At 45.5% G+C, this 22,061-nt stretch overlaps 1 protein-coding gene across 2 annotated transcripts in view; it reads right to left on the bottom strand.

The window, feature by feature from the left end:
* The window catches only part of COL6A2 (collagen type VI alpha 2 chain), a 167,251-nt gene that overhangs the window by 31,063 nt on the left and 114,127 nt on the right, over positions 1-22,061 (bottom strand). For both annotated transcript variants that reach the window (XM_033945420.1, XM_033945421.1), the window contains exons 22-24: positions 15,296-15,358; positions 12,369-12,404; positions 679-724 (exon numbers count right to left, since the gene is read on the bottom strand). In XM_033945420.1, the coding sequence (XP_033801311.1) occupies positions 679-724; positions 12,369-12,404; positions 15,296-15,358 (145 nt within the window). The remainder of the gene's footprint in view (positions 1-678; positions 725-12,368; positions 12,405-15,295; positions 15,359-22,061) is intronic.

Raw genomic sequence — 22,061 nt, 5'->3', positions numbered from 1 at the left:
AAAGTGCTACATTTAGGTGTATGCATTTATGCTTGCTATTAACATAAATGTACACTAGTATTCTATAACACAATCTGGGCACCCAGATGCCATTGTAGAATTAGGCATGGATTCTCTAAATGGCGCTCAAGCTCAGTGAAAAAGACTGTTTGAAATGCCATTTAAAACTGATTTTCAAGGCGCCTACCAGCATCTAAAAAAACAGGCATCAGAATTGCGCCTCCATAGGCACTTTATAGCGCCTAACACCACTGCAGGTTTGGCTAACACTGTAATTGACATTAGGTGTTGTAAAGCACCTACAGAGGTGTGATTCACATCAAAGATAGGCGCCAGAAGTGTAGGCCTGGAAAACCCTGGCCTACATTTCCAGTGCTTACATTTGCTGGAGGTGTGATTCTCATGTCATATGATTGACATGAGATCACCAGTCGCTTTTAAGGTGGCTGCTGACAATGGTGCCGCTTAGAGAATCCTGGCCTTAGTGCTTAACGTCCTACATCTTGGCACCTAAGTTTTGGCTACTTTTATAGAATTGTCCCAGTTCTCATCCTTAAATCTTTATCACTTCTTGCTTTGCTCCTCAGACAGTTACTGCTTAATAGACTACAACATAAGCTCCTGTCAATACTGAGATTCTGTTTTGGAAGAGCAGGAAGAAAACATGAAAGAACTAACCACAGCAACCACAGGTTTCCCTGACGTAAGTCATCACATCACAGTCCTGTTAAGCAAAAGACATGTATAAAAATGACTACACATGCTTTCATTGAAAAAATAATGGACTTTTACAATTACACACAAAGAGGGTGATATAAGTAGTTGGCAGTAAAGTATGAGAGTGAATTATACCGGGTGATACAGGAAATATGGATGCCATCTGACAAAGAAAATTAGCATGGAGGAAACCACAGAAATACAGGAAATTTGATAATATAACATATTTCGGGGGGATTCTGCCAGATACTAAATACATAAGGGGAATATTCTATTCCACTATAGCTAGGACTAAGTTACCAAATAGGGTGACCAAGTTACCCATTTTTGGAATGGAGATTTTTTGGCCAGTTCTGGATTTTTACATACCTCATACTAGTGCATTATGTAGGGTTACCAGATGTCTGAATTTCACTGGACATGTCCTCCTATTCAAGAATATGTCTAGGGATTCGGGTGGATTTTCAAAGCATGGCACTTTGGGTTTTGAAATGCTTCCTCGAAATCACATCAGGCAGGAGGACATCAGCGCATGCGCGGATCTCACGCGAAGATGTCACGTGTAAGTGTGCATGTGCTTGATGTCATCGCGTTCTATCTGCGCATGCGCAGATGCCCTCCTGCCCAATGAGAGCAGGCAGCGGGGGTGGGTGGGGCTAGGGTGGGATTTGGGGGCGGAACTAGGGCATAACAGGGTGGAGATAGGTGGAACTGGGCGGGCCTGGGGGCGGGTCTAGGTGTTCTGATTTTTCTAAAGTAAAATCTGGTAACCCTAGCATTTTAAGAACATAAGAAGTTGCCTCCGCTGAGGCAGACCAGAGGTCCATCCTGCCCAGCGGTCCGCTCCCGCGGCGGCCCATCAGGCCTAATTGCCTGAACAGTGTCCTGACTAATTTTGTAACTGCCTCAAATCCTCTAATCCTATCCCTATTTCCTACCTTTACTCCTATCTGTACCCCTCAATCCCTTTGTCCTCCAGGTACCTGTCCAGACCCTCTTTGAAGCCCTGTAGCGTGCTCCTGCTTATCACATCCTCCGGTAGCGCATTCCATGTATCCACCACCCTCTGAGTGAAAAAGAATTTCCTGGCGTTTGTTCTAAACCTTTCCCCTTTCAATTTCTCTGAGTGCCCCCTCGTACTTGTGGTTCCCCGTAATTTGAAAAATCTGTCCCTGTCTACTCTTTCTATGCCCTTCATGATCTTGAAGGTTTCTATCATGTCTCCTCTAAGTCTCCGCTTTTCCAGGGAGAAAAGCCCCAGCTTCTTCAGTCTGTCAGTATATGAGAGGTCTTCCATACCCTTTATTAGCTTAGTTGCTCTTCTCTGGACTCTCTCAAGTACCGCCATGTCCTTCTTGAGGTACGGCGACCAGTACTGGACACAGTACTCCAGGTGCGGGCGCATCATTGCATGATACAGTGGCAGGATGACTTCCTTCGTCCTGATCGTGATACCCTTCTTAATGATGCTCAACATTCTGTTTGCCTTCCTTGAGGCTGTGGCGCACTGCGCTGACGCCTTCAATGATGTGTCTACCATCACTCCCAGGTCTCTTTCAAGGTTACTCACCCCTAGCGGTGATCCCCCCATTTTGAAAGGGTTCTTTTTCCCTACATGCATGACCTTGCATTTCCCTATGTTGAAGCTCATTTGCCACTTTTTGGCCCACTCTTCCAGTGCTGTCAGATCTTTTTGGAGATTTTTGCAGTCCTCCTTGCTTTCAACCCTGCTGTATAATTTGGTGTCATCCGCAAATTTAATAACCTCACATTTTGTTCCTGCTTCCAGGTCGTTAATAAATATATTGAACAGGAGCAGTCCCAGCACTGATTTCAATGGATAGAATCATGGACTACAAATACTACACTGCTTTGGGGTGCAATTTTAAAACCAGGACTAGCTAAAAAGTTTCCCTTCTGGAATGGATAGACTGGTCACCCTATAACCAAAGGAGATATAAATAAGAAGCCACAGGCCTCTTGCAAATTAAACATACATTGAAAACATGTGTAAACCATAAGTGACCTTAATTTTGTAGAGTGCTCATTTTTAAATTTTTGGAAAAGACTACAGACCTGAATGATTAAAAAAAGTCTCTACCATTACTTTAATCATTGCAAATCAATAAACCAAATGTGACAATAATATGTATCAATTTCAAAATATTCAGTGCTTGAACATGACAAAAGGTGTCCCACAAAAAATTACTATATCCAAAAGTATTTTGCTTAACTTGCAGGGTCTCGACATAGACCATGTTTCGCAGAGCTGCTTCAGGAAACTCCATATTCACACAAGGTTTGTAAATAGCCTGAACTTAATACCAAAAAACAATATATACAAAATAATCAGGAAAAATATATAATGTCGTGAAAGATGTAAACACATAGGCCCCAATTCTGCAAAGTGCTTCCTGACTATAGGCAGCTGTAGGCGCCCTATAGCTGTCTAATAAGCCAAACGGGAGGCACGTTTTCTAAAAAAAATGCTTCCCAGGCAGGCTGCCTATATTGAAGGTGCCTCCGGGAGCCTAGGGAGGCCCGCAAGCCCATCTAAGCTCGCCTAAGGCTAGGCGGTAGCCTTAGGCGAACCTAGGTGGTCCTGTACGTCTCTCTAGTAGAGCGGGAGATGCTTACAATGTAGGCCAGCAAAATTCTGGCCTACATGGTAAGTAGATGAGGCCGCTATACTTAATCACGGCAAGGGATCTCCCTGCCGCAATTAATATAGCGGCCGCCAGTCTCCCCTTTCCCCCCCCCGACAATCACGGCAGGAAGGTGCTCAACCCCTCCTGCCCACTGAACACACGATCGCCGGCAGGAAGGTGCTAAACCATTCCTGCTGGTAGGCCCCGCCCCCTGAGGATCGCCGGCAGGAGGGTACCCAACTCCTCCTGCCGGACCCCCCCCAACGATCCCCCATAAATATGCCCCAACCCCCCTCCCTGACCACCCAATGAAACCTCCACCCCGGAACCCCCCCTCGGGCTTTCCCACAAGGTGGCCATACGGGTCCTCACACCGTCCGGCCAGCAGGCCTGCCTCCATCCAAATGAGGCGGGCCCGCCCCTCCCCTCCCCTGCCTAACCCACAGGATCCTAGGGCAGGATTGGCCCAGGCACCTAAGGCCCCTTCCACCATATGAGGGGCCTTAGGCACCTGGGCCAATCAGGCCCTAGGATCCTGTGGGTTGGGCAAGGGAGGGGCAGGCCCACCTCATTTGGATGGAGGTGGGCCTGCTGGCCGGACTGTCCGAGGACCCATACAGCCAACTTGTGGGTAAGCCCGAGGGGGAGGGTTCCCGAGTGGGGGGTTTCATCGGCGGGGGTCCATGGAGGGGGGTTGGGGCGTTTTGATAGGGTGGGTCATTGGGGGGGGGTCCAGCAGGAGGGGTTGGGTACCTTCCTGCCTGCGATCTTTGGGGGCGGGGCCTACTGGCAGGAAAGGTTGAACACCTTACTGCCGGCGAGAGTGGGTTCTGTGGGCAGGAGGGGCTGGGCAACCTCCTGCTGTGATCATCGTGGGGGGGGGGAGAGTGGAGAATGGTGGCCGTAGCCACGATTAAGTATAGTGGCGTCTGCAACATGGACTTCAGTTACAGAATCGGGTTTAGTTTGGGCGGGTGTAGGCCCGATTCTGTATAGGATGCCCAGGACATAGAGTCTGATTCTATAAATGGCACCTAAATTGGTAGGCACCTATGAAAATGGCACCTACCGCATGTCATTCAAAGTTAGGCACCATTTATAGAATCATGCCTAGAGGCGCCTAACTCAAGTTAGGTGCTTGTAGGCATCTGTAGCTTAGGCACCGATATATTAGACAAGGGTTTTCTTGGCCTAAAATACCAGCACATAAGGTAGGTGCCTACTGGTGCCTAACTCTTTCTACACCCAAACTCTTCACCCCCTAACCACACCTACTTTCCGGGAGGTGCCTGTAGGTGTGGGTAGGCACCTTGGTGTAGATTCCTACATCATGTCTACTGATTTAGTCGACACTTGAATGGCCTAATAGCAGGGACATCCAAGTGCTGATAATGAAAACCAACTTTCTGGATGTGCAGCAGCACTTCAAAGCTGCTGTGCATCCAGAGAGCAAAGGGGCATGTTGGGAGATGTGTTATGGGCAGAAATCGGGTGGGCTTCAACCTGGATGTATCTCAGCCATAATCAAAGCTTTCCTAGAGGGAACTTAGAAGCTGTCAGTTAGACCTATTTGAGTTGCGTCGAAGTTCCACAAAGATGCCCAAACTGAGAAGAAGACCACTGGAAGATTTAAGGCATGACCTCCCCTTACTCCCCCAGTGGTCACGACCCCCTCCCACCACCATCATGCGTTTGATCTTCCTAAGGTACGGGGGAGGGGTTCCGGGAATGTGGGAGGGGCCCCAGGAATATTGAAGGGGGTGTGTGTAGTGTGAATGGGGGGAATGTCATGCCATGTCGGGGGAGGTCTGCGATTTCAGGAAAATGTGGGGGATGTCAGGGGAGGGGTGTAGGGCTCAGCATCTCAGCTGATCCTGGCAGGGGGAATACCCATCAGCTGAACCAATAGGAATCCCCAAAATTGGCTCAGCTGATGGGGATTTCTACTGACGCGATCAGACAAGGTAGTTGGTGGGTACATCTATAAAACTTACTGTTGTGTCCTTAGGGCCAAAACTTTTACCTAACTCATTTTCAAAAATAAAAGATAGATGTTTGGCAGCTTTGAAAATGGACATTTTACTGCTGGGTTTGTGGACATCCTGTACAAAATGTCCAACCTCAGACTTAGGCACATTTTTGATTATGCCCCTCCATGTGTTTAAATCTTTCAAGATATTGTATACTTTTCCTGATTATTTTGTATACATTATTTTTAGGAATTAAGCTCAGACTACTTACAAACCTTCTATGAATATTGGGTTTCATGAAACAGCTCTGCGAAATGTGGTCCATGTCGGGACCCTGCAAGGCAAGTAAAATCTTTTTGAATATAATTTTTTTTTTGTGAGAAGCCTTTTTTGGGGGAGGAGCTAGCTAAACTAAAAGTGGACAAAGCGATAGGGCCGGATGGTCTACATCCGAGGGTACTGAAAGAACTTAGGGAAGTTCTGGATGAACTTTTCAATGTTTCTCTACAGTTGGGAATGGTACTGGAGGACTGGAGAAGGGCAGATAAGGTCCCTCTCCACAAAAGTTGAAGTAAGGAAGATGTAGGGAACTATAGGCCCCTAAGTCTGACATCTGTAGTAAGTAAATTAGTAGAAACTCTTTTAAAACAAAGAATAGTGACATTTCTGGAATCCAGTGGATTCTTACAGAAAACTGTTCTGTATGTTCAAGACCATCATCAGGCTAACCAACAACCCCTAAACTAGAAAAAACAAGGAAGGCAACCAAGTCACATCAAGGTCTGTGAGGGGGAAGCTCAAAGTGCCTAACTTGGCTCACAACTTGCAAACCAAATATAGTGTAATATGTCAAAGAACATGTCACATTATATGATGTTATAGGGCGCTCTCAGTGTGAACCCTCAGTGATAGGAGCACAGCTCCGACACTTCACTTCTGGGCCAAGGCCATAAGCCTCCACCCGCACACCATCATCGAGCGCCCTGTGTGTGCAGAAATCAAACCAATCAACAATCAAAGTGAGTAAATGAAACTCAACACAAGCAACCTGAGCGACCCCCACACAAACCCTGCCAGCCAAACCCCCTCAAAAAACTCACACAAAATCACAAACAAAGTCAAAAACCATACCAAAAAGTGAAAAACATGTCCAAAAGAAACAATACTTATCCAAAACTGTCACACAAACGGAAAAACCGCGCCAGGAGGAGAGGTTCAACCGCGCTGGTTTCGGGAGGAGCCCTTCTTCAGGAACCTAGCCTCCAACAGAACACAAGCAGAGAGGAAGGCTGGAGGGCGGGGTGCCCGGGAGGGAGAGCACACCGGCTAAAACAGATCCACAGGTGACATCATACATGAACCAACCAATCATACAGTGCCAGCACTCAACACAATCAGCACCACAGAAAAGAGAAGGAGAAGAGGGAGGGAAAAGGGGAGGGAAAAAGAAACACCCACCAATAGGAGCACCGCAATCAAAAAGAGTCCCCCCCCACACCCCCCACACACACGCAAGCACACCACACACTGCATCCAAAATCCACTATCCAAAGGGAACCAAAAACCCTATTAAACAATGGTATTCCATTCCACACTTTCGTTAAGGCCATTCGGCTGAACAGATTGTAATTAAAAAATCCAATATTGTTCCCTGAGATTCAGGTGAGCCTGTCGATCCCCCCTAAAGTCCCTCTGGTACCCCACTGTGCTGACTTTGGTCACTGTTTTACTGACCTATCCTGGTTCGTGCTTGAGCAAGTCCCTCGGGACTTTAGGGGGGATCGACAGGCTCACCTGAATCTCAGGGAACAATATTGGATTTTTTAATTACAATCTGTTCAGCCGAATGGCCTTAACGAAAGTGTGGAATGGAATACCATTGTTTAATAGGGTTTTTGGTTCCCTTTGGATAGTGGATTTTGGATGCAGTGTGTGGTGTGCTTGCGTGTGTGTGGGGGGTGTGGGGGGGGACTCTTTTTGATTGCGGTGCTCCTATTGGTGGGTGTTTCTTTTTCCCTCCCCTTTTCCCTCCCTCTTCTCCTTCTCTTTTCTGTGGTGCTGATTGTGTTGAGTGCTGGCACTGTATGATTGGTTGGTTCGTGTATGATGTCATCTGTGGATCTGTTTTAGCCGGTGTGCTCTCCCTCCCGGGCACCCCGCCCTCCAGCCTTCCTCTCTGCTTGTGTTCTGTTGGAGGCTAGGTTCCTGAAGAAGGGCTCCTCCCGAAACCAGCGCGGTTGAACTTCTCCTCCTGGCGCGGTTTTTCCGTTTGTGTGACAGTTTTGGATAAGTATTGTTTCTTTTGGACATGTTTTTCACTTTTTGGTATGGTTTTTGACTTTGTTTGTGATTTTGTGTGAGTTTTTTGAGGGGGTTTGGCTGGCAGGGTTTGTGTGGGGGTCGCTCAGGTTGCTTGTGTTGAGTTTCATTTACTCACTTTGATTGTTGATTGGTTTGATTTCTGCACACACAGGGCGCTCGATGATGGTGTGCGGGTGGAGGCTTATGGCCTTGGCCCAGAAGTGAAGTGTCGGAGTTGTGCTCCTATCACTGAGGGTTCACACTGAGAGCGCCCTATAACATCACATAATGTGACATGTTCTTTGACATATTACACTATATTTGGTTTGCAAGTTGTGAGCCAAGTTAGGCACTTTGAGCTTCCCCCTCACAGACCTTGATGTGACTTGGTTGCCTTCCTTGTTTTTTCTAGTTTAGGATTTGTTTGGCAAATTAGGAGTGTGTTGTTGTTAACCAACAACCCCAGCAGGGGGAAGGAGGAGTTGCATAAAAGGGGTCAGGGTTGAGGGGGTGGGAGCAGTTAAAACAATTGCTGAAGCTTAAAGGAAGCACAGTCTACTGACTAGTCTTGAGGCCCATTCACAAGTTTTGCCCTAAGCATATTTTGTGTGGATAACATGAGGCGGGATCTAGCAAAGCTTGAAGAATAGTCTGATAATTGGCAACTAAGATTTAATGCTACAAAATGCAGGGTCATGCACTTGGGCTGCAAAAATTCAGGAGAACAATATAGTATAGGAGGTGAAGTACTTCTATGTATGAAAGAAGAGTGGGACTTGGAGGTGACTGTGTGATGATCTAAGGATGGAAAAACAGGTAGAAAAAGCAACGGTCAAAAGCAAGAAGATGCTTGAGTGCATAAGAAGAGAATTGGTAAGTAGGAAAAGGGAGATGATAATGCCATTGTATAAGTCTCTGGTGAGGCCTCATTTGGAATACTGTGTGCAGTTCTGGAGACCGCACCTTCACAAAGATATAAACAGAATGGAGTCTGTCCAGAGGGCTGCTACAAATTGGTTAGTGGTATTTGTCATAAATCATATGGGGACAAACTTAGAGACCTTAATATGTATATTCTGGTAGAAAGATGGAAGAAAGGGGATATGATTGAGACATTTAAATATCTCCAGGGCATTAAAGTACAGGAAGTACATTAATGAAGGAAAACTTCGGAAGGTGAGGGCATAGGATGAAGTTAAGAGGTGATAGGCTCAGGAATAATCTAAGGAAATACTTCTTTAATGAAAGGGTGGTAGATGTTAGGAATAATCTCCCAGTAGAGGTGGTAGAGACAAAGACCATGGGACAGGTTTATGAGATCTCTTAGGGAGAGTAGGAGATAGTGGATGCTGTGGAGGGGCAGATTGGATGGACCATTTGGCTTTTATCTGCAATCATGTTTCTAATTCACTGCATGAGGGAGACCAAATTCCTGGAGGTCACGAGGGACTGTTTCATGGAACAGCTGGTCACGGAACCAACACGGGGAGATGCCACTCTTGACCTAATCTTCAACGGACTAGGGGGACCCGCTAAGGAGGTGGCGGTACTAGCCCCACTAGGAAACAGCGATCACTACACGATCCAGTACAGGCTAGAAATTGGATCATCAAAGATGAAAAGAACTACAATGACAGCACTCAACTTCAAAAAAGGAAATTATGATGCCATGAGGAAAATGGTGGGAAAGCAAATCAATGACATCGCAAGGAAGATGGAGTCCGTAGAAAAAGCCTGGACCCTACTCAAGGGCATGGTGCACGAAGCACAGAACCTGTGTGTCCCCAAGTTCAGGAAAGGGTGCAAAAAAAATAGAACAAAAAACCCAGTGTGGATAACAAATGCAGTGAAAAAGGCGATAAGTGATAAGAAGGCATCATTCAAAAAATGGAAAAAGGACCAGACAGAGGACAACCAAAAGGAGCATAAAAAACACCAAAAGGAGTGTCACCGAGTGGTTAGGAAAGCAAAAAGAGAATATGAAGAGAGACTGGCAGGGGAAGCAACAAACGTCAAATCATTCTTCAGGTACGTCAAGGGGAAGCAATCAGCAAGGGAGGAAGTGGGACCCTTGGATGATGGAGACAGAAAGGGAGTGGTAAAAGAGGAAAAGGAGATAGCTGACAGGTTAAATGAGTTCTTCACGTCAGTTTTCACAAGGGAGGACACAACCAACATTCCGGAACCTGAGGAGATCGTAAAAGGAGATCAGGATGAAAATCTGGTCCAACTAGAAGTGAGCAAGGCGGATGTCCTCAGGCAGATAGACAGGCTAAAGAGCGACAAATCGCCAGGTCTGGACGGCATTTACCCAAGGTTACTCAAGGAACTAAGGAACGAAATAGCTGAGCCACTTCGACAAATATGCAACCTATCCTTAAAAACTGGAGAGATTCCGGAGGACTGGAAAATAGCAAATGTCACGCCCATCTTCAAGAAAGGCTCAAGGGGAGACCCAGGAAACTACAGGCTGGTGAGCTAGACCTCGGTCCCGGGAAAGATGATGGAAGCGCTACAGCATCTGGGAACACATCGAAAACAATGGGCAGCTAAAGTCGAGCCAGCATGGCTTCTGCAAGGGCAGGTCATGCCTCACGAACTTATTATACTTCTTTGAGGGGGTGGATAAAGGGGAATCCATAGACATCATTTACCTTGACTTCCAAAAAGCCTTCGACAAGGTACCACACGAAAGACTGCTAAGGAAGCTATGGAACCACGGGGTGCAAGGGGTGGTCCACCGATGGATCAAAAACTGGTTGGCGGACAGGAAACAGAGGGTTGGAGTAAAGGGCCATTACTCAGATTGGTAATGGGTCATGAGCGGAGTTCCACAGGGGTCGGTGCTGGGACCGCTCCTGTTCAATATATTTATTAACGACCTGGAGGCAGGAACAAAATGTGAGGTTATTAAATTTGCGGATGACACTAAACTATACAGCAGGGTCAAAAACATGGAGGACTGCAAAGATCTCCAAAAAGATCTGACAACGCTGGAAGAGTGGGCCAAAAAGTGGCAAATGAGCTTCAACATAGGAAAATGCAAGGTCATGCATGTAGGGAAAAAGAACCCGATGTTAACTTACAAGATGGGGGGATCACTGCTAGGGGTGAGCAACCTTGAAAGAGACCTGGGAGTGATGGTAGACACAACATTGAAGGCGTCAGCGCAGTGCGCCACAGCCTCAAGGAAAGCGAACAAAATGTTGGGTATCATTAAGAAAGGTATCACGACCAGGACGAAGGAAGTCATCCTGCCACTGTATCGTGCAATGGTGCGCCCACACCTGGAGTACTGTGTCCAGTACTGGTAGCCGTACCTCAAGAAGGACATGGCGGTACTTGAGAGAGTCCATAGAAGAGCAACTAAGCTAATAAAGGATATGGGGGACCTCTCATATACTGACAGGCTGAAAAAGCTAGGGCTTTTCTCCCTGAAAAAGCGGTGACTTAGAGGAGACATGATAGAAACCTTTAAGATCATGAAGGGCATAGAAAAAGTGAACAGGGACAGATTTTTCAAATTATGGGGAACCACAAGTACAAGGGGGCACTCAGAAAAATTGAAAGGGGAAAGGTTTAGAACAAACGCCAGGAAGTTCTTTTTAACCCAGAGGGTGGTGGATACATGGAACGCGCTACCGGAGGATGTGATAAGCAGAAGCACGCTACAGGGCTTCAAAGAAGGTCTGGACAGGTACCTGGAGGACAAAGGGATTGAGGGGTACAGATAGGAGTAGAGATAGGTTATAGGGATAGGATTAGAGGTAATTTATAAAATTAGTCAGAGACCACTGTTCAGGCAATAGGCCTGATGGGCCGCCGCGGGAGCGGACCGCTGGGCAAGATGGACCTCTGGTCTGCCTCAGCGGAGGCAACTTCTTATGTTCTTATGCTCTTAATAACCTGCCACATGTGGCTTGTTTTCCTTGAAGCTCTATTTCTTCTAAATTATTTTAAAGGACCATCTGGACAGGTTTAGGGAGAGGAGCCCTTAACAGGTTACACTCCTTAATAGACTCAACAGATTCTCCACCCATAGAGGATACAGTCAAAAGAGGAGAAATCTTATTTCCTTGTGGGCAAGATTTCCTGGAGAGGAGTCCTCTCTGGAGGCTGCAACTGGGAGGAATCACTTTGATGACTTATAACCATGACTTGAAGAGGTGGTCTCACATTTAGGTCCATAGGTTCTTTCACCATATTTGTAGATGTTGATATCCCAGATAAAGTTTTATTTTTCCTCTTTCTCCTCATTGCAAAAATCAGTCATTCCCTGTTCCTCTAGGACTTCAAAGGGGCTCAAAAGGGGCATGTCCCTTTGTCCATGTCCCATTGTCATGCATCCTCCGGCTCACATCTGCGGACCATGTTCCATGGCAGGGGCTCATTGAAATAGGGCGCCAAGCCCAAATGATGTCATCAGTAGTCCTGAGTACTACATGCAGTGCCACCCAAAGACGGAAGTCCCTTATTTATTAACCTTTAATGTGGCCAAACACAGCTAACATAATCTTTTTAGGAGGAATTAGAATGGATCCTTATTTCTATGTGGAGTTTTCCTGTATTTCTGCCCTTCCATCCCCCTTTCCTATGCTCCTCATTTCTTTTTGATATTATTTTATTTTAAACCATTGAGTTGTTTTGCCAATCAGCATATATCAAATTTGAATAAAACTTAAATGTTTGTGAAAGAGCATATCAAAGAATATGATACTATATTTTTACATACGGTAAGTCCAGGATCCCCTGGAGTTCCACTATCACCCTGCAAAAAAAAAAAGAAACAAAGAATCATGTTCCTCAAAATATATTACTAGTTCTTAATCATTTGTTATGCGGCAGTGGCGTACTAAGGGAAAGAGGCGGACCACCCCAGGTGCAGCTCCTAGGGGGGGTGCTCCTCTGATCCCTTTTTATATTGGGAGAGGGGTGTTAAAAATGATAGGCCCTGGGTGTCACATACCCTAGGTATGCCACTGTCATGCAGTGATCTGTAATAGGATTTGCAATAAGTTTAAGTACTAGCTGAATAAAGCCGCCATCATCTAGGACAGTGATTTCAAACTGATCCTTGAGCCTTAAAAAAAGCTAGTTTTCAGATCAATAATTATGCATTAAATATTTATATACACTGGAGTCTCATGTTTGGTTACTATTCCCCCAAACAAATTACCGGTACTTTTATGTTTTCTGAAAAATCTATATTGCTTTATGAAGATAATTTTATAAGTGACTTAACTGCGCTGAATGACATTTTAAATGTTCAAGCAGGTGTTCATTAGGGATGTGCTCAAGCAAGAAATATTAGTTAGTTTTCAGTTTTTCCTAAAAAATTTCCTGATATTCAGGGTTTATTTTCCAAACTCTTTTCAAAAAGAGATTAATAGAATGTACTATCACATTCTAAAATGCATGCATTACATTTTACAGATGTACTAATGAGCTGAATATACACTTACAGATTCACATCCCTAGTGTTTAAAAGATCACCTGAGCAAATACATGCATAAATGTACAGCAGGCACTTAAACAAACATATGGGTCAGTATTGAAAGGAAAATATCTGGACAACTATCACACTAGATAGTGCTGCTGAAGATCTTTCCAGACTATCTTGGCACTATCAGGATAGTGCCAAACCAATTTAGGGAGGAGGGGGAGCAGAGATGATCCTGGAAGTTATCACAGAAATTTATCTGGATAAAATTAGGACAGAAAAATTATGGTCCTAACTTTAGCTAGTTAGTCCCAGTGGTTAGTTTGGGCAGCTTTGGGACACTTAGATGCCAGCAATTAGACCTGTTTTAGTTGTGTCTAAGTTCCATCTAGGATGTCCTGGGAAAGCTGTGATTATCACTGCCGGACATCCAGGTCTAAGCTTGCCTGATGTCCGCCCATAACACACCTGCCAACACACTCCTTTGAGCTCTGGACGCACAGTGGCCTAGAGGTGCTGCTGGACATCCAGGAAGTCAGTTTTGATTATCAGCACTTGGATGTCCCGGCTATTAGGATGTCCAAGTGCCAACTTGGGATGGTGTTTGGACATTTCAAAGTTTTGATTATGAGCCTCATAGTCTGATGTAATATATCATAAATAGCAGCTGACCGTTAACATTGTCTTTGTTTTGGGTGATTTGTATTATTAGTCTGAGTTTCTTTGGATCCCTGATAGGGATTTCTTAAAAAGCTGTTTTTAGATTTATGTGAAACAGTGTGTACAGGAGTATAGTAAGGGGGGGTGCCATCTTGGTGGGGGTGTTGGCACCTCTCTGCCCCCCATGCCTCACTTGTGCCTTTCCTTCTCCAACAATCTTCACCAGTGGGAGCAAATACTGTAGCCTGTTTCTTGCGCTGGCCTGGATTCCTCTGAAATCACTTCCGGGTTGCGAGGCCAGGAAGTGACATCATAGGGAAAGCAGCCTGGAGAAGCTGCTTGCGCTGGCAAAGATTTGAAGTGGTACGGGGCTGGGAAGGGAGGGCACGAGTATGGAGGGGTTGGCATGGAAAGAGTGGGGGGGGGGTCAAAGAGAAGGGCATGGGGAGCTGCCACCACCCCAGGCACCTCCTACCCTCGCTATGCCACTGAGTGTGTATACTGTGGTTGTGCGAAGTTTGATGGGAAGTAAGTTCTACACTTTTGCTTAGACAATGACATGGGGACCCATCCCCGCAGGAACTCAATTTCCCTGACCCGTCCCCCCATGAGTTTTGTCACTATCCTTGTCCCTGCCCTATTCCTGTAAGTTCTGCCTTAACCACACAAGCCTGAAACACTTATGATTTTAAAGTGTTTGAGGCTTGTGTAGATGGGGACAGAGCTTGCAGGAATGGGGCAGGGACAAGAAAATAACTCGCGGTGACGGGACAGGAAAATGAATTCCCATGGGGACAAGGAAAAATTTGTCCTTGTGTCATTCTCTACTTTTGCTATTTGGTAGTTGAATGATTTGCTGTGAGATGTCTTATATTTTATATTTTTCAGAGTTGGGAATGATAGGGTCAGGTTGTTAAGAGTTACGTTGGCCCACAGATCTACCTAATAGTCCAGTAAATCTGGGGAAGTTGTCAGGGACATCACCATATAGCGTTTTAAATGCTACGCAGCATAGTTTGAATTCTATTCTTTTTTCTCTTGGTAACCAGTGTAATTCTATAAGCAGTGGTGTGATATGGTCAGAGCTTGATTTGTAGTATATGAGTTTTGTTGTAATGTTTTATATCAGATGACATGCATTTTGGAAACTAGATTGAGTGGGTATGCCCTGCAGGTTAGCATGAGAATTACTGGACTATTCAGGACTATGAAGTTGATATATAAATCATCTGACAATGTGCCATACAGTATCTTTCTAATTTAACGCAATATTTAAATATTTGCAAACAGTAAATTAAAAGTACCAGTTATTACTCTAGAGTTGTAGTTAAATAAGGTTATTCTTGAGAAGAGTAGCCAACACAGTAAAAGGCTTCCAGTATGACTTTTGAACCAATATATGGGGTTAGACTTGAAATCTAAGCAATAGAATAAATATGAAGAACAAAGTAAAGCTCTGAATGCAAGTTTGGGATAAAAGCAGTATACAAATAACAGTAGCTGTGAAAAGTGAAAAAAAAGATCTAAGTATTAAAATAAGTAGGCTAGTTGAACAGTACCGCAGGACCAGGTTCTCCATGAGCTCCCCTTGGACCAGGCTCTCCTGTCAGGCCAGGATCACCCTATAAGACAAAGCAACAAGAATGGCATGTGTCCATGCATATTGTATAGTATTCAAATGTAGATTTTTTAAAAATACAAATTCCAGGCATTTTCTGTTTTAAAATATTTAGCTATCCCCTTTTACAAAGCTGCGGTAGAAGTTTCTACTGCAGGCTGGTAAGGTAAATGCTCCAATGCTCGTAGGAATTCTATGAGTGTTGGAGCATTTACCTCACTGGCCGGGGGTAGAAACCTGTACCACAGCTTTGTAAAAGCCAGAGTAACTTATTTAGTTTGCATAATTTCTCATAACCTGGAAGCTGTATAGCAATTTAATAGTCATTCTGAAACATATGAAACAGGACCGAGGCAGCATATTCAGGTTTAAGTCTTGATCTTAGAGATATACAGCTGTGTTACTCACTACCCCAGCCTCAAGACAGCAACCCAACAATTTATCCCACCAGTTGAAAGAATGCATCCCCTAGCACTGTGTTTCTCAACCCTCTTCTGGAGGCAGACTTAGCCAGCTGAATTTTCAAGATTGCCACACTAAATATACAAGAGTTAGATTTCCACATAGTGGAAACAATAAATTAGAGAGTTGCGCAGGGACAGAAATCCCACCCATCCACGCCAGAATCCTGCCTGTCCCCACCCGTCCCCACCAGAATCCTGCCTATCCCTATCCGTACCTGCCAGAATTCTGCACATTCCCATCTGTTCCCACCAGAATCTCCTCCGTCCCCACCCGTCCCCGCGAGGAATCCCCTCCATCCCCCCATAAAAATTACCTGTCCCCATAAAAAGCAGCAATTACTTCTGACAGTTTTGATTTTAGTTTTAATTGAGTTTTACAGAAAATTCAAAACAAAGTCAGACATTTGCCAGAACAGGTATAAACACAATACCCCTTCTCCCTCCCTCTCCCCAGTCGGGTGGGGTTGGCATATCAACAAAATGCTATCCCAAAAAAGTATATTTAAGGCAGAATTTGATGGACAGTAAGAAGATGCCCGGTGCAGCAATTCTGTCCCCCTTCGCTCTTTTTTTCTTTTTTTTTTTTAAGTTACATATTTAATGTTGGTACCTGCTGGGCTGAAGCAGTTTAATTCAGGGTACTCTGGCTCCAGAGTTGCACAGTTATGTCGCCAAGTCTCTCCCGCGCTCCTCTGCATAGCCACAGTGAGCGGTGGCAGACTTGAGCCAATGAAATTTTTCAGGGGAGGTCTCACGCCAAGGTTCACTACTGGGAAAGCTCTGAACATCCACCAATCTGGGAGCACTTCTATAAGGAAGTGCTAATGATTGACCATCAAGCTCCAGCTCTGTCTCCGATTGGTGGATATACAGAGCTCTCCCATGTGAATGGCAATCAGCAACTGGTGCGTTGAGGAATCGAAGAAGCTTAGAGGGAACATTGGAACATAGGTAGGCTGGCATTTCCGTGGGAACCCTGGAGAACCAGTGTCCATCCCCGTGGTAGTCCCGTTGACCTGGGAGGATCCCCTTGGGAGTCCCGTGGACCTAGGGGAGAGTCCTGTGGACCAAGGGGGGAGCCCCGTGGACCTAGGGGGGATCCCCGTGGGAGTCCCATGGACCTAGGTGGATTCCCATAATCCCCGTTCCCATGCAGACCTCTACAATGAATGCAAACTTCTCTCATGCATATACAGTGTGGTGACCCCATAACCCCAACAGGCTAGTTGAGAAGCACTGCTCTAGCATGCTGTTCACTTACTTACACTATGGGAAAGCTGCAAATTATTCTTAAAAGAAACATCTCGCGAGAACCCTTAGAGAGTAATTACTAACATGTTAAGGGAATAATATACATTATTTGCCCCTTTAACATATGTTAAATGACAAAATTTTAAATTATTTTAGGATCATGGATATGATATAATGCCTTTCTATGAGTACAATGATTTACATATACTATATGTAGGTACTTTTATTTGTCCCTAGTGGGTTCATGATCTAAATTATGTATCTTGGGCAACAGAGGGTTAAGTGACTTGCCTAGGGTCTCAAGCAGCTGCAGTTCTCAGCTCACTGCATTAACCATTAGGCTAGGAAATGTAAGTTATATACAGTAATAATGAAATGCAAAACTTCAAGTTTATTTGATATACCATAAATACAGTAAAAATCTAAGCCATTTACAAGGCATATCAGAAGTAGTGGGACAAAACATCTTGATAAAGACATACAATACCAAAAGCTGTAGATGAGAGGCTTGTACCAAAGGAGGCATGAAGAAGGAGAAATATAATATACTAGTGTTTTAGCCCATTACATTAACGGGTGCTAGAGTAGATGTCTATTTTTGTGGGGGGGTTTTCTTTGTCTCTTTCTCCTTGGATGCTGTCTGTCTGTCATTCTTTCTGTCTGTGTCTCTCCCTGGCCCCCTGTCTATCTATCTTTCTTTCTGTCTCTGTCTCCCTGGCCCCCAGTATTTCTCTGTTGCGCCATGCCTGCCTGTCTCTCAGTGGCCCCTTCCTATGTCCATAGAGCACAGTTACTTACCGTAACAGGTGTTATCCAGGGACAGCAGGCAGATATTCTTGACTGATGGGTGACGGCACCGACGGAGCCCCGGTACGGACAATTTTAGAGTGATTGCATTCTAAGAACTTGGAAAGTTCTAGCAGGCCGCACCGCGCACGCGTGAGTGCCCTCCCGCCCGACAGAGGCGCGCGGTCCCCAGTTAGGATAAGCCAGCTAAGAAGCCAACCCGGGGAGGTGGGTGGGACGCAAGAATATCTGCCTGCTGTCCCTGGATAACACCTGTTACGGTAAGTAACTGTGCTTTATCCCAGGACAAGCAGGCAGCATATTCTTGACTGATGGGTGACCTCCAAGCTAACAAAAAGAGGGATGGAGGGTAGGTTGGCCATTAGGAAAACAAATTTTGCAAAACAGATTGGCCGAAGTGTCCATCCCGTCTGGAGAATGCATCCAGACAATAGTGAGATGTAAAAGTGTGAACTGAGGACCATGTAGCAGCCTTGCAGATTTCCTCAATAGGCGTGGAACGGAGGAAAGCCACAGATGCTGCCATAGCTCTAACTCTATGGGCCGTGACAGAACCTTCCAGTGTCAGTCCAGACTGAGCATAACAAAATGAAATGCACGCTGCAAGCCAATTTGACAACGTACGTTTAGTAACAGGACGTCCTAATTTATTCGGATCAAAGGACAGAAAGAGTTGGGGAGATGATCTGTGGGGCTTAGTACGCTCTAAATAGTAAGCTAGAGCCCGCTTACAGTCCAAAGTATGCAGAGCCTGTTCTCCAGAATGCGAGTGAGGTTTCGGAAAGAAGACAGGCAGAACAATAGATTGATTGAGATGGAATTCAGAGACAACCTTAGGGAGAAACTTTGGATGTGTACGCAGAACCCCTTGTCATGATGGAAGACTGTAAAAGGTGGATCCGCAACTAGTGCATGTAGCTCACTGACCCTCCTGGCAGAGGTAAGAGCAATAAGGAAAAGTACCTTCCAAGTGAGAAACTTGAAAGAAGCGGTAGCCAAAGGTTTAAATGGAGGCTTCATTAAGGCGGAAAGAACTACATTGAGATCCCAGATAACAGGAGGGGCTTTAAGAGGTGGTTTCACATTGAAAAGACCCCGCATGAATCTGGACACCAAGGGATGAGCTGAGAGGAGTTTTCCATGGACTGGCTCATGAAAAGCAGCAATAGCACTGAGGTGGACTCTGATGGAAGTAGACTTGAGGCCAGAGTCAGACAAAGAAAGAAGATAATCCAACAACGTCTCCACTGCAAGGGAAGTGGGATCAAAATGATGAAGAAGATACCAGGAAGAAAATCGAGTCCACTTCTGAAGGTAACATTGCAGAGTGGCCGGTTTCCTGGATGCGTCCAGAATGGAGAGAACGGGCTGAGACAAAAGAGTATCAGTCGAAGTCAGCCCGAGAGATACCAAGCTGTCAGGTGCAGAGACTGGAGGTTGGGATGCAGAAGGGTCTCCTGATGTTGTGTAAGCAGAGAAGGAAACAGTGGAAGAAGAAAGGGTTCCCTGGAACTGAGTTGAAGTAGAAGGGAGAACCAATGTTGCCTGGGCCACCGTGGAGCAATCAGAATCATGGTGGCTCGTTCCCTCTTGAGCTTGAACAAGGTTCTTAACATGAGAGGCAGAGGAGGGAAAGCGTACAGGAACAGATTGGACCAATCGAGGAGAAATGCATCCGCTGCCAGACGGTGAGGAGAGTAGAGTCTGGAGCAGAATAGGGGCAGCTGGTGATTGTGAGGAGCTGCAAAGAGGTCTATCTGAGGAGTGCCCCACTGAGCGAAGATGGACTGCAGAGTTAAAGGATCGAGTGTCCACTCGTGAGGCTGGAGAATTCTGCTGAGCTTGTCCGCCAAGGAATTCTGTTCTCCCTGAATGTAGATAGCTTTCAGGAATAGATGGTGATCTGTGGCCCAAGCCCAAATCTTCTGGGCTTCTTGGCACAAGAGGCGAGAGCCTGTCCCACCCTACTTGTTGATGTACTACATCGCAACTTGATTGTCTGTGCACAGCAGGAGGACTTGAGGAAAGAGAAGATGCTGGAAGGCCTTGAGGGCATAAAACATTGCTCTGAGTTCCAGGAAATTGATATGATGCTTCATTTCCTGAGCTGTCCAAAGTCCTTGAGTTTGGAACTCGTTCAAATGATCTCCTCAGGCATAAGGGGAGGCGTCGGTGGTGATGACAAGTTGATGAGGAGGTAGATGGAACAGAAGACCTCTGGAGAGATTTGAGGATATCAACCACCATTGTAGAGACTGACGAAGAGATGATGTTACAGATATGTGACGTGAGCAAGGATCCATTGCTTGGGACCACTGGGTAGCTAGGGTCCATTGAGGAGTGCACAGGTGAAGATGTGCAAGTGGTGTGACATGAACTGTGGAGGCCATGTGACCCAAGAGTATCATCATTTGCTTGGCAGAGATGGAACGTTGTGGAAGCACCTGCTGACATAGAGATTGAAGCGTTTGAAGACGGTTGGACGGCAGGAACGCTCTCATGAGGACTGTGTCATGTACAGCTCCCCAGATCTGGAATGCGCTTCCCATGTTTTTACGGGAGGAGAAGGTGTTTGGGAAATTTAAAAGCGAATTAAAAACCTTTTTGTTCAAAGACGCATTTGCAAATTAATTAAATTTTATTATAAAGTGTTATTCTAGCGAATTATTTTTCTATCTTTTGTTTTTTTTTAATTTCCTTATGTATTTTCCCTGTATGTTCTTTCTTTACTATAAAAAATGTATTTCACCCCCTCTTACCTTTTGTTTACGTTATAATTAATTAACTGTATGTAATGTTTTCATTTCCTTACATGTATATTTTATTGTACATCGCTTAGAAATCCGATTAAGCGATTCAACAAGCAAACTAATAAACTTGAAACTTGAAACTTGAAACTCCAATGAATTGAAGTCTCTGAGTGGGGATGAGATGAGATTTGGGTAGATTGATCACGAACCCCAGCAAACGTAGAAATAGAATGGTCTGGTTGGTGGCCTGGAGTACTGTCTGAGATGAATTGGCCTTTATCAACCAATCGTCCAGGTAAGGAAACACCTGAAGGTGGTGGGAACGTAGAAAAGCAGCCACCACAATCAGACATTTGGTAAACACTCTTGGAGAGGAGGCAAGACCGAAGGGTAGCACCTTGACCTGGTAATGACAACGATTGATCATGAAGCGTAGGTACTGTCTGGAGGCCAGATTGATCGGTATGTGAGTGTATGCTTCTTTGAGATCGAGGGAACATAGCCAGTCGCCTTGATTGAGAAGAGGGTAAAGAGTGGCTAAAGAGAGCATTCTGAATTTCTCTTTGACCAAGCATTTGTTGAGATCGCGAAGATCTAGGATGGGTCTGAGATCTCCTGTTTTTTTGGGAACTAGAAAATAACGGGAGTAGAATCCCTGCCCCTTTTGATCTAGACTAGAGGAACTTCCTCTATGGCGTTCAGAAGGAGGAGGGATTGAACCTCCTGAAGAAGGAGTGAAACCTGAGGAGTGTTCAAAGCAGACTCTCTTGGCAGACTTTGGGCAGGAAGTGTCTGAAATTTGAGAGAGTAGCCATGGCGGATGATGTTGAGGACCCACTGATCCGAGGTGATGGTTTCCCAACGGCTTATGAAAAGAGTAAGGCGTCCTCCTATGGGCTGCGGAAGGTGGGCGGCAGGATGGAGACTGGCTATGTCCTGGAGAACCAAGTCAAAAGGGTTGAGTGGATTTTTTTGAAGGGGAGGCTTCACCTGTTGTTGCTGCTGTGCTGGTCTAGCAGCTTGCCTCTGTTGTTGCCTCTGACGCCTGGGTTGCTGCGGGGCCTGTGGTAAAGGACGAGCCACAAATCTACGCTGGTAGGCCGACTGTTGGCGAAAAGGCCTGGTAGGTGGGGTTTTCTTTTTCGTTTTAAGGAGAGTGTCCCACCGAGTCTCATGAGCTGAGAGCTTTTGGGTAGTGGAGTCCATGGATTCTCCAAACAGCTCATCCCCCAAGCAAGGTGCATTGGCCAGGCGATCTTGGTGATTGACATCGAGTTCTGAAACTCTAAGCCAGGCCAGTCGCCGCATGGCCACTGACATAGCCGTGGCCCTAGAGGTCAGCTCAAAGGTATCATAGATTGATCTGACCATGAACTTACGAAGTTGTAAGAGCGATAAAGAAGTTTGGCGAAAGGCAGATCTTTTACGGTCAGGG

The sequence above is a fragment of the Geotrypetes seraphini genome, chromosome 5, assembly GCF_902459505.1.
Source record: "Geotrypetes seraphini chromosome 5, aGeoSer1.1, whole genome shotgun sequence".
NCBI classification, from domain to species: Eukaryota; Metazoa; Chordata; class Amphibia; order Gymnophiona; family Dermophiidae; genus Geotrypetes; species Geotrypetes seraphini.
This window is presented reverse-complemented; position numbering and strand designations above follow the sequence as displayed.